This window comes from Oncorhynchus keta, chromosome 34 (assembly GCF_023373465.1).
Source record: "Oncorhynchus keta strain PuntledgeMale-10-30-2019 chromosome 34, Oket_V2, whole genome shotgun sequence".
In the NCBI taxonomy this organism is placed as follows: domain Eukaryota; kingdom Metazoa; phylum Chordata; class Actinopteri; order Salmoniformes; family Salmonidae; genus Oncorhynchus; species Oncorhynchus keta.
Window position 1 is genome coordinate 77,694,746 of NC_068454.1, and position 12,876 is coordinate 77,707,621.

Genomic DNA, 12,876 nt, shown 5'->3' on the forward strand with positions numbered 1-12,876 from the left:
TATTGTCTCAGTTCACTTTTTATTGTTTCACAACAGTTGACTGGCACCCGTGTACCATGGTTTTGTTTTTGCTACATATAGCACAGATGACCTATCCGTCTTCACATTGCTGTAAAAAAAAAAAAAAAAACTAAATCTAACACTATCCCAGGAAGTAGTGGTGTTGGGGTCTGGGGGACAGAAGTAGTGGTGTTGGGGTCTGGGGGACAGAAGCAGTGGTGTTGGGGTCTGGGGGACAGAAGCAGTGGTGTTGGGGTCTGGGGGACAGAAGTAGTGGTGTTGGGGTCTGGGGGACAGAAGTAGTGGTGTTGGGGTCTGGGGGACAGAAGCAGTGGTGTTGGGGTCTGGGGGACAGAAGCAGTGGTGTTGGGGTCTGGGGGACAGAAGCAGTGGTGTTGGGGTCTGGGGGACAGAAGTAGTGGGGTTGGGGTCTGGGGGACAGAAGCAGTGGGGTTGGGGTCTGGGTGACAGAAGTAGTGGGGTTGGGGTCTGGGTGACAGAAGTAGTGGGGTTGGGGTCTGGGGGACAGAAGCAGTGGTGTTGGGGTCTGGGTGACAGAAGTAGTGGTGTTGGGGTCTGGGGGACAGAAGTAGTGGGGTTGGGGTCTGGGTGACAGAAGTATTCATTAGTGTCCTTTCTCACAAAAGTCTGTCTCTTTGTTGAGTTGGAACAGTGTGACGTCCCAACTCCATTTTGGCAACTTTGCACTTCAAGAATACCCAGACAGGTCTACTGTGTTTCAGTGTCGTGTAGTGTACAGCAGCCCTGCCTGTAGGTTGGCTCGCTGCTGTGTGTCTGTCACACCAAACACTCAGAGAATAACTAGAGAAGACTAAGAGATCATTTTTTTGTACCTAGACTTTCCTATGTGAACAACATTTAGAGTAAAACTTCTGTAGTTTAGTTATCAGAGCTGGAAGTGATCAAAATATGGATTTGTAAAGCCATCACAACCAGTGAGGATGATGCAGGACAGCCTGGTCACCACTGGAGGCTACTACAGATAGTATTGCCAATCTAAAAGGTACAGCTCTTTAAAGCAGGTACAGCTGCTTAAATATTGATAAAGTGCAGCAGACAATCCTAATTCTGCATTTTCCATATTCATTGTAATGAAATGTTAATCCAATGACAAACTAATGAAAATATCTACGAGTCAATTCAGGCTTAATGTATCATTAGACATGTATCCTTAACATTGTTATTCATTTAATACATTTTAATATTTCAGCAATTACATAATATTGAAAGATATTAGTGCACCATGTTTGTTGTCCGTTTCAAATCAATCACATTAAGAGGAATCTGATGCCTTTTCCTGGCTTGACTGATGATTCAACTTCAGAACCATCATTTCAGTTCTCATATTAGACAGGTCATTTCAGACTTATCATAGGGTGATGTCCCAATAACCCCCCATAGCTTGCTTTCCTTTTATGTCACAGATCTGACAGGACTGGATGGGCATCAGTATTATGAAGGACACCTATCCAGCCCTTTCATATATCCATGATGGTTATGGCTGAAAGAAAGCCATTACAGGCATCTGGGACACGTTTGTGCTTCAGTGAGCCTCATTCATTCAGGCTCTTAGAGGGTAATAGAGGTTCCTTCAGGACGGTGCAACATTATCAACAGTACAGATAGAAATAGAATGTATAGAACTGACAGGATTCCCTGTTCCATACCACATAGAACCATGCCTGTTCTATATTAGACATTTCTATCCTAAATGTTTTGTGATGTCATCACTCTCCTGTCCTGAATAATCTAAATGTTCCAATTGGAGGTTGATTCTATTGTGTCAACAGGGAACACTAACATTCTTTCTCAAATGCACCCAACACTAACACGAGTCTGGTCCATCTGGGTGTATGAAGGATTAACCCTCATCTCCACATGCAGTTCTACAGTAGCTCTTACAAAACAAAAGATGTAACAAACAAAAATAAACAATAAATTAAATCTGTGTTGTAAACAATAGTCTAACAAGTATTTACAAAAAATGAAGTATATATTGTAATAAGCTGCCGTTGTAACTTCTTAAAACCCACTGTAGCGTATTATAGAGTTGGGTGTAACAGTTTACGTGTCTGTATGAGGGAGTTTATTAACAGTCTTGTGAAGGAAACGCCAGTGGTCATTGACAAGAGTCGTCGTCTTTTAGTGTTCACTGCTCTATTGTTGCCTTATTGGTCAGTTTTTCTGGGAACATTTCCCGTAGATGGTTGATCATAACAAATTGAACATGAATGACATTTTTATGGTCTAAGCAGTAAGGACCAGCGTCATCTCCTTCACAGAGGCTACAGTATTAAAGTGGGACTTTGATAATGCTGATATAGACATGCTAACCTGGAGCCAAGATGTTAGAGTAAAGCACAGCAGACAACTAGTGCTGCATCTTAACAGGTTAAAGTGGCTTCCTCAGCCGCCGGGCATTCTGTCCTTCACACAGTGACCGGTTAGAACTGGACCGTTGCCCCAATGTTAGATCAGTTACAGATGGAGAGGAAGTCACTTCAGACTGATGAGTTGCAGCCTGTTTGTGATGGAAGGTTCAGTGGCCCTGCTTGCTACCCTGAATAAAATACATATTTATTTCACAGTTCACTTCAACTTCACGGAAAAGAAGGAAGGAGAGGTGTAGTGACGAGAAGGAGGCTTTGAGTGAGTGAACTAACTGTAGTATATAGGGTAGTAGTGGACACTTTGTAGTGTGGTAGCGTACAGAGCAGCCTCTAGCAGCAGCAGACAGTAGTAGATGAGTGGTGAACTCCTGAACTGCCGGTTTGTGCTGGCCAGTCTCTTAAACAGGATAGCAACAAGTCCTCCTCACAAAGAAAGAGGGGAAAAAAGTGAGGAATGAAATTAATCTAGGAAGGAGAGAAAGGCTTGTGTCCCATGTTGGAATGAGAGATGAAGAGAGGAAGAAGGGAATGTTCTACGGTTGTTCCTCATTCTTCTTTAACGATATGCGTTTCTTCCTGGCAGCCAGCATCTCATAGAAGGGGTCCACGCTGACCGCAGAGCTGGAGAGAGGGATGGAAGAAACAGAAACAGAATAGAGGAATGTTGGTCTGATGCATTTCTAAATGTATCCATCCATACACCCTACTCTGCCTCCCTCCCTCCCTCCCTCCCTACGTACTTGATGTGGTGGATCCATTCGTCTTTCTCCTCAGGTGTGGGGGCAGAGATGCGGTACACGTTGTGGTTCCCCTCCACCACTCTGCCGTCTGCCTCCGTCTTACAGGCCTTGATCAGCTGACCACGGTTGTTGGGGATGTACAGCTCAAAACAGTTCTGGGAGGGAAGAGCGGGAGTCAGGAGAAATGGTGCAGTGATCATGTCCCATGTTGACATTCTAAATGTATTGATAACAAACTCACAGGTTTCCTGGGGTCTTCAACCTCCCGGATACTCAGGTTCTCTAGGGGAATGATACCTCTGGGCTCCTTATCCTGAACACACACATTATACACACTGTAGTACAGAACACTGATCCACGTTACAATGTTCTGTTACATAGCTCTTTACCCTCTCTGTAATGGATTACATTTCCATCACATTGCTCTACAGTGGCACTTTGACAGCTATAATGTTGACTTACTGTAGTATACTCAAAGTAGTAAAGGCAGTTGTCTGTGAGAATGAACCATCTTCTTTTCCAGGTCTTCACCCGTCCTCCTGAAATACAAACAGACCAATAGAGGCATGAGACAGGGTGGGATCTGGAGGTCAGCAGAATACCGACTGGACTGGAGAAACTCATTCCACTTGACTGCTCCACATACTGAAGCAAATATTCCATTACTACACATCACCTTCAGGATATTACAGTTATTCAGACAGCTTGTATAGCCTTACATTTCCAATGCCTTTGTATGCCAATTCATCTCACACGGTAATATGTGACATCTGATGTCTGACAAAAGGCATATGTGGACAATAACTTTTCTTCTATATGCCTGTTGGCCATTTTGGTTCCATAAGAATGATAGTGTTTCTCATGGACCCATTCTCCCAGTACATACCTCCTGAGAAACAAGCGGCAGCAGCAGAGTGTGGAAATCACAGGGAGAAGCAGAGACAACAGGGACCAGAGGTTTTGGGGGAGGGAGGGAGAAGACGGCAGAGATATTAGTGACAAACAGATCACAGACCCCACCATGCAAGAGAAGACGGTTCAGACTGCCATGATGCAAGAGAGTTAGGTACTGAGGGAAGCTCCATGTAGAAGTCGCTCATAGACACATATCTAGGATCAGTTTACTGTGCCCAATCCTAATCTGAACATAGCAGTGAAAACACAAACTGATCTTATATGAGAATCCAAGGGCAGCTCCCTCAGTGTGGACAATTCTGTCTATTTACCCATCATGCAATGGCAGTCTTGAGATCATAATACATGGACAATGTTTTAGGCAACATTGCTGGACAACAAGTCTGGCAATATTGCCTCAGAACATTGGCGGTGTATCATTATCTTTAGTGTAAACTTGAGAGAGAAGGAAGCAGGCACATAACAGCACAAAGCCTTAGGAGAGAGAGCACACAAGTTTACACTCACTATCCAAAAACCCTGGGGCTGATCAGGACCGTTACAGACATTACAGAATGTTAATATGTTTTTAAGCCATCCAAATAATCCATATTTGGTTTTGAAACCACCTTGAGGTGATCGGCAGAGAGAAGCCACAGTACCCCCTCCCACCACCCGGCATCACCACCGCCAGCTCACCTAGTTTGAGGAGCCAGCCCTCTCTGTCGGGGTTGAAGAAGGTGTGTGTCAGGTCGTTCCCATCATCCTCAGGGATCTTGAAGGGCTCGTTCTTGATGCTGTCATAAAGATTCTGTGGTAGACAGAGACAAGAGACATTCAGAGGGGTTGGGTTAAATGCGAAGCCAGATTTCAGTTGAATGCATTCCGTTGTACAACTGGTATCCCCCTTTCCTTTCCATTGAGGAGAGACAAACAGCAGGGAGATTCACTATAACACACTGATATTTTATCTGAACTAGAGCTTCATTCCACTGAACCCCTCCAAACTGATGAAAAAATATGATCACGCAGTCAAGAGCCAACGACACCTCACTTCCACAGAAACTCCCCTAGCCCCTCCCCATAGCTGCTATGTTCCCCTCCCTCACTCACTCTGAGCAGGTCCTCTGGCAGGTCTCCACCCTCGTTGATGCCTCTGTTCATGGAGATGAAGCGGTCCAATCCAGGCTTGTCTCTCACGTTGGGGTTGTGGAGGCTGGTGTTCAGCATGATGATAGCAAACGACAGCACATAGCACGTATCTGAGGAGAGAGCGGAACCATAGGATGAGAAGTGGCTAGTAGACCTCTGTGTTGTAACAACGGTAAGTGTGTGTACCAGTGCTCTGGAAGACCCCAGGGTTGCAGTGACAGTATCTCTGGGCAAAGGCCTCCATCATCCTGTCAATCTTCTGAGCCTCGCCAGGCAGACGGAAACTCCACAGGAACTGCCTGCAGGATTCACACAAAGGTCAGAAGGTCAGAGGTCAGAAGGTCAGAGGTCAGAAGGTCAGAGAGAGCACTGGCAGTCATGGTAACAAAGATGCTGATGTAGTGTTTTTATCCTCTACAATTTGAAATTGATGTACTGTTTTTTATTAAATGTCAGAGCTTATCATAGAGGACACCCCAGCTTACCTGAGAGCCTGGACCAGGTTGAGATCAGTGAACTCGTGAAGGTCAACAAACGCCTGCAGAACCTTGAGATTAAAGTCCTCCCTACAGGAGAGAAGAGGAACGTAGACTTCTGATGCTGTTCAGCCCAACAATAACAAATAAGACAATAGCAAGGTCGAGAGAGGGAATGGTTACCTCTCTCCCAGGTAGTCTCCTATAGCAGTCTTGTTGAGTCCCTCTCCTTTGTACAGGAACTGGGCAACATCCTCTTGAGTGTGTCTGAGCAACTCATTCTCCACCAGGAACACAATACCCTACACAGACAGACACACAGACAGAGAAACAACAATCAAAAGAGAGTAAACGCTTCAAGAGATTGATGAGAAGACAGACAGGAGAGGGGTTGTGGTGAAAGAGAGGGGTTGTGGTGGGAGGGGGTTGTAGAGTAAAGCTGATCAGATTTATGTATCCATTCCATGTCCCCTTTTCACCTTTTTGGGGTCCATGTTAAACTTCTTCCTTCCCATGGCCACATGCCTGTTCTTCTGTAGAGTTTTACTGCAGGGAGGAAAGACAAGGAGTGAATCTCATTCAACACAATACCCCTCCATCAATTATACATACAGTTAGAGGGTAATGGAGAGGACAGAGTGGGGAAGTCACACTAAAATAGCTCTTAGAAATGCTACATTGACTGAAAACACAATCTCATTTGCAGCTATGACCTGGGGAGTTGCCGGGGAGAGGAGACGCCAATAAGAAGCTATATATTTTTACATAAACTTAAAAGTGAAATTGCCATAGATGCAATATTGAGTAAATGCAGAGGTAACCTGAATGCATAGGAAGTTATTTTGGGAAACACAGCTGTCACATGGACTCTCTCTAATCATCCCATTATAATTCAACTTCAGATACACCAGGGGGGAGGGACTGTGCTACACACTGAATAATGGAACTGAAATATTCAGGGGACCATCTGTGTGTTTTTCTCACCTGCCCTCTGTGCTGGTCTCCAGTCCCTCCACCTCTATGATGGCCTCTCTGAGCTCGTCTCTGAGCCTCTGGATCTCCTGCAGCAGAGCTCCCTTCCTCCGACGGATGTCCTCCAGCTCAGAGCGCTCCTCTGGACTCAGGTCTACCGGGACTGTAGGGAAGGAGGGAGAAGAGGGGTGAGAGAATAAAAAGATGGACAGGGATAGAAAAACAGGGAGCATGATGGAAATGGGAGACAATGGGAAAATGGTGGGGACAGAGAGAACTAAGTTAAAATTGACCTGAAATAGGACAGTATTCAAAGTCTGTTTGCTACTGTGCATTTCTTACTGAAAACAATAAGAAGTTTGAGTAAAAGCCGTGTTTTACAAAACTAGTCATATCCAATCCCATTTTCCAAACAGTTATTCAATTTCCCCTCTCAATTCTTGCTAGTTTCTCCACTCACTGACCTGTACCTAATTCCTCCATTTTGGTTGTCTAGTCAAATGGAAATGTGTGGAAAATCAGGCGGTTGATGACGGGCGTCTTATTGTAGCCTTGATATACTGGAGCACTCAACCTTACAGCCTATTCATTGATAAAGAACAGTTCACAGAGGTCATAAAACCAACTAGTATTGCACAGAAGTAGCGTATCAACACAGAACACAAGTACTGTAGATAAGAGGAAAAACAAAGTTTAAAATCAAATAAGCCAAAACACTGGCTGCAGGGCTTTCACTTTGAAACATTCCATGGAATCCTGACAATCTCTAATGTGACAGCGGGAGTGGTTAGACATGACAAATACTAGTTGGGGACAGAGATAAGATCTACATACAAAAATATGTTTACACGTCCTCCCTTTCGGCATATGTGAACTATGCAGGACAATTTGCACAAAAAAAGTATTAATTCCAAATGACACCTCTCTCTAGCTACTGTCAATCCTCAGATGTTTTCAACTAAAGTAACTAAATGGATTAGGCGTGTTATCAGTGCTGCACAGATTTTTGTAGCTTCTTCACTCAGAGGATAGATTTTTTTTCTAACACAGCACTAACACACCTGTTTAGACTAATTATCAAGCCACTATCTAATTAGTTGTATCAGGTCAGATGTGTTAGTGCTGGAACAACGATGTACAGTCCTCTGGGTCCCCAGCCTGGACTGGAGTTTAAAAAAAAAAAATAGAGGCGACAGTATCGCAGCAAACCACAGTACTACCTCGGTAGAGTGACCAGCCACTACAGTGCCACGATCAGGTTCATGTTTAGGATGCTAAATGACATCTGTAAGTCAACAACAACCCCGTTACCCCACCCCTCAGAATGAGGTGAATAACTAACGAGCTAGCTAAGTTATTCAATGTTTTGATTCTTGACGGACAGTGGGTAGGTTTAACGTGAAATAGTAACCAATACTGTAATGAATAATGTTAACTAGCTATTTGGATGAGTGGTCAAAATACAATAAGTAGTTAGCTACAACTAGTTACCCAGTAAGCCTAAAGAGTTAGCTAGCTTGCTAACTAGCGAGTTAACGTTAGCCAGTACTGTATTATTAGCTTACGTCGACTGCGGTTATATGGGACTCTCATATGAGAAACATGCAGTACATTATAATGCATACAACGTTAATATTGTTTAGTGACAACTGTGCTCTAATTGTGTAGTGAAATGCCTGCTGTTACAACTACCTGGCTAGCTGAGTGTTATTATAAGCGAAGCGTTGTGATACTTACTGTAGTCCAGGTCATCCATTTTTGGCGCTTTGCTTTTAGGCATAAATATTTCAGAGTCGACTGTCATTCAATAAATGAAAAAGTAATGGATATATGAAAATATATCCTCCAAATAAAAAGGAAATAAATAAATAACCAGCCTTGCGTACCGAAACCTGGGGCACAGACAAAGGAGGTGGTGGTACAGGAAGTGACGCTAACTTTTTGTTTTAAATAAACACGTCCTCCCTTTCGGCCATTTTTGTAAGGAACTTCTGAACCCAGAAAGAAGCCACACAACCAAAGACACTGATAACAAGCCACTTTCATATGTGACACAAACATCTGATGTTGTTATGGCCAATATAGTAGAACTTGGTTTCTTTCCCAATAACTGCCTGGAAAATGGGTCACTGTATGTTTTTTTAAATTAAAGGTTCAATGCAGCCGTTTTTTAAATTTTTATCTCAATATCAAATCATTCCTGGGTAATAATTTAAGTAAAATCAAATTTTATTGGTCACATACACATTTGTAGCAGATTTTATTGCGGGTGTAGCGAAATGCTTGTGTTCCTAGCTCCTCCAACAGTGCTCCCTGTATCTAACAATTCATAACAATACACACATCTTAAAGTAAAATAATGAAATTAAGAAATAAATATTTGATTGAGCAATGTCGGAGTGGCATTGACTAAAATATAGTAGAATAGAATACAGTATATACATATGAGATTAGTATATTAAGTACCTTACTGTGATTATTTTTGTTCATTTTAATTGAAAACAAACTAAAATAACTTTTTTAGCAAGGAGTAATTTCACAAACACAAATTTTGCTTGGACTGTCTGGGAGTGGTCTGAGTGGGGAGGATTAAAAAAAACTTGCTGTTATTGGCAAAATAGTTTAACTCTCTTGTTAAGATTGAATCCTTCTACATCGGCTCTGACGCTCGTCGGATGTGGCAGGACTTGAAAACTATTACAGACTACAAAGGTAAACCCAAACGCGAGCAGCCCAGTGACGCAAGACTACCAGACGAGCTAAATGCCTTTTATGCTTGCTTCGAGGCAAGCAACACTGAAGCAAGCACAAGAGCACCAGCTGTTCTGGACGACTGTATGATAACGCTCTCGTTAGCCGATGTGAGCAAGACCTTTAAACAGGTCAACATTCACAAATCCACGGGGCCAGACGGATTACTAGGACGTGTACTCAAAGCATGCGCAGACCAACTGGCAAGTGTCTTCACTGACATTTTCAACCTCTCCCTGACCGAGTCTGTAATACCTACATGTTTCAAGCAGACCACCAAAGTCCCTGTGCTCAGGAAGCGAAGGTAACCTGCCTAAATGATTACCACCCCGTAGCACCCACATTTGTAGCCATGAAGTGCTTTTAAAAGCTGTTCATAGCTCACATCAACAGCATCCTCCCGGATACCCAAGACCTCCTCCAATTCGCATACCGCCCCAATTGCACTCCACACTGCCCTTTCCCACCTGGACAAAAGGAACACCTATTTGAGAATGCTGTTCATTGACTACAGTGTTCAACACCATAGTGCTCACTAAGCTAAGGACCCTGGGACTAAACATTTCCCTCTGCCACGTTGATCCTCAACACTGGGGCCCCTCAGGGGTGTGTACTTAGTCCCCTCCTGTACTCCCTGTTCACCCACGACTGCGTGGCCAAGCACGACTCCAACACCATTAAGTTTCCATTAAGTGATCAAGTTTTTGATCACCGGCAACGATAAGACAGCCCATAAGGAAGTCAGAGACCTGGCAGTGTGGTGCCAGGACAACAGCCTCTCCCTCAATGTGAGCAAGACAAAGGAGCTGATCGTGGAAAAGGAAAAGGCGGGCCGAATAGGCCCCCATTAACATCAACGGGGCTCTAGTGGAGCGGGTCGAGAGTTTCAAGTTCCTTGGTGTCCACATCACCAACAAACTATCATGGGCCAAACACACCAAGACAGTTGTGAAGAGGGCACAACAACACCTTTTCCACCTCACGAGACTGAAAAGATTTGGCATGGGTCTCCAGATTCTCAAAGCTCTGACCCCTTCCAATTGGTTTGTACACTGTTGCTTCTCTCTGTTTATTATCAATGCATAGTCACTTCACCCCTCCCTACATGTACAAAATACCTCAACTAACCTGTACCCCCGCACATGGACTCGGTACCAGGACCACCTCTATATAGCCTTGTTGTTATTTTGTGTTATTTTAATTTTTTACTTTTGTTTATTTGGTAAATATTTTCTTAATTCTTTCTTGAACTCTCATCTTATCTACCGACATAGACAGGGCTCTAACTCCTCTAGCTCCACAATGAAGTGCTCCTAGACCTTAGTGCTGCGTTTGATACCATCGATCAGCACATTCTTTTGGAGAGATTGGAAACCCAAATTGGTCTACACGGACAAGTTCTGGGCTGGTTTAGATCTTATCTGTCGGAAAGATATCAGTTTGTCTCTGTGAATGGTTTGTCCTCTGACAAACCAACTGTAAATTTCAGTGTTCCTCAAGGTTCCATTTTAGGACCACTATTGTCATTCGAAAACATAATGTTAACTTTCACTGCAATGCGGATGACACACAGCTGTACATTTCAATGAAACCCCAAAATTGCCCTCGCAAGAAGCCTGTGTTTCAGACATAAGGAAGTGGATGGCTGCAAACTTTATACTTTTAAACTCGGACAAAACGGAGATGCTTGTTCTAGGTCCCAAGAAACAAAGAGAGCTTCTGTTGAATTAATCTTGATGGTTGTACAGTCGTCTCAAATAAAACTGCGAAGGACCTCGGCGTTACTCTGGACCCTGATCTCTCTTTTGACGAACATATCAAGACTGTTTCAAGGACAGCTTTTTCCCGTCAACGTAACATTACAAAAATCTGAAACTTTCTGTCCAAAAATTATGCTGAAAAATTAATCCATGCTTTTGTTACTTCTAGGTTAGACTACTGCAATCGTCTACTTTCCGGCTACCCGGATAAAGCACTAAATAAACTTCAGTTAGTGTTAAATACGGCTGCTAGAATCCTGACTACAACCAAAATATTTGATTATTACTCCAGTGCTAGCCTCCCTTCACTGGCTTCCTGTTAAGGCAAGGGCTGATTTCAAGGTTTTACTGCTAACCTACAAAGCATTACATGGGCTTGCTCCTAACTATCTGTCCGATTTGGTTCTGCCGTACATACCTACACGTACGCTACGGTCACAAGACGCAGGCCTCCTAATTGTCCCTAGAATTTCTAAGCAAACAGCTGGAGGCAGGGCTTTCTCCTATAGAGCTCCATTTTATGGAATGGAATGCCTACCCATGTGAGAGACGCAGACTCGGTCTCAACCTTTGTCTTTACTAAAGACTCATCTCTTCAGTGGGTCATATGATTGAGTGTAGTCTGGCCCAGGAGTGTGAAGGTGAACGGAAAGGCTCTGGAGCAACGAACAGCCCTTGCTGTCTCTGCCTGGCCGGTTCCCCTCTCTCCACTGGGATTCTCTGCCTCTAACCCTATTACAGGGGCTGAGTCATTGGCTTACTGGTGCTCTTTCATGCCGTCCCTAGAAAGGGTGCGTCACTTGAGTGGGTTGAGTCACTGACGTGATCTTCCTGTCTGGGTTGGCGTCCCGGCGGAGATCTTTGTGGGCTATACTCGGCCTTGTCTCAGGATGGTAAGTTGGTGGTTGAAGATATCCCTCTAGTGGTGTGGGGGCTGTGCTTTGGCAAAATGGGTGGGGTTATATCCTTCCTGTTTGGCCCTGTCCGGGGGTATCATCGGATGGGGCCACAGTGTCTCCTGACCCCTCCTGTCTCAGCCTTCAATATTTATGCTGCAGTAGTTCGTGTCGGGGGCTAGGGTTAGTTTGTTATATCTGGAGTACTTCTCCTGTCTTATCCGGTGTCCTGTGTGAATTTAAGTATGCTCTCTCTATTTCTCTCTTTCTCTCGGAGGACCTGAGCCGTAGGACCATGCCTCATACCTGGCATGATAACTCCTTGCTGTCCCCAATCCAGCTGGCCGTGCTGCTGCTCCAGTTTCAACTGTTCTGCGGCTATGGAACCTTGCTTGACCTGTTCACCGGACGTGCTACCTGTCCCAGACCTGCTGTTTTCAACTTGATTATGCCATTCTTAGTGCAAATTTCAGAAAATGAAAAAGACTAGCTAAAAGATAAATTGCAGTTAATTTTTTCAAACCGTGTTTGTCCATTTCCCCAGGTTTATAATGCATAGAGACAGCAGGAGCGGTAGAGATACTCTTAATGATTGGCTATGAAAAGCCAACTGACATTTACTCCTGAGGTGCTGACTTGTTGCACCCTCGACAACTACTGTGATTATTATTATTTGACCATGCTGGTCATTTATGAACATTTTAACATCTTGGCCATGTTGTTATAAACTCCAACCAGCACAGCCAGAAGAGGACTGGCCACCCCTCATAGCCTGGTTCCTCTAGGTTCCTTCTTAGGTTTTGGCCTTTCTAGGGAGTTTTTCC

At 44.0% G+C, this 12,876-nt stretch overlaps 1 protein-coding gene across 2 annotated transcripts; it reads right to left on the reverse strand.

The window, feature by feature from the left end:
• LOC118377580 (cytohesin-2) lies at nucleotides 1-8,585 on the reverse strand. 2 transcript variants are annotated; one of them, XM_052495097.1, is made up of 13 exons: nucleotides 8,383-8,585; nucleotides 7,110-7,227; nucleotides 6,658-6,808; nucleotides 6,153-6,219; nucleotides 5,857-5,975; nucleotides 5,683-5,763; nucleotides 5,384-5,496; nucleotides 5,159-5,307; nucleotides 4,744-4,856; nucleotides 3,614-3,692; nucleotides 3,393-3,464; nucleotides 3,152-3,306; nucleotides 1-3,032 (listed from the first exon to the last, which is right to left on the reverse strand). In XM_052495097.1, the coding sequence occupies exons 2-13, from the start codon at nucleotides 7,126-7,128 to the stop codon at nucleotides 2,945-2,947; spliced, it is 1,206 nt and encodes a 401-aa protein (XP_052351057.1). In that variant the 5' UTR covers nucleotides 7,129-7,227; nucleotides 8,383-8,585; the 3' UTR covers nucleotides 1-2,944. The 2 variants fall into 2 exon arrangements, with proteins under 2 accessions (XP_052351057.1, XP_035620409.1); XM_035764516.2 differs by lacking the exon at nucleotides 7,110-7,227 and having other exon boundaries at nucleotides 3,614-3,690; nucleotides 4,745-4,856; nucleotides 8,383-8,584.
• Between the last annotated feature and the right edge of the window lie 4,291 nt (nucleotides 8,586-12,876).

Bases quoted from the DNA above. Each gene is read 5' to 3' on its own strand.
- LOC118377580 (XM_035764516.2), bottom strand. From the start codon at position 8,449: ATGACAGTCGACTCTGAAATATTTATGCCTAAAAGCAAAGCGCCAAAA. The intron at 3,691-4,744 runs GTGAGCTGGCGG...TTTGTATTTCAG, and splicing joins GGGCTGGCTCCTCAAACTAG to GAGGACGGGTGAAGACCTGG. The intron at 3,465-3,613 runs GTAAGTCAACAT...GTGTGTGTTCAG, and splicing joins ACTACTTTGAGTATACTACA to GATAAGGAGCCCAGAGGTAT.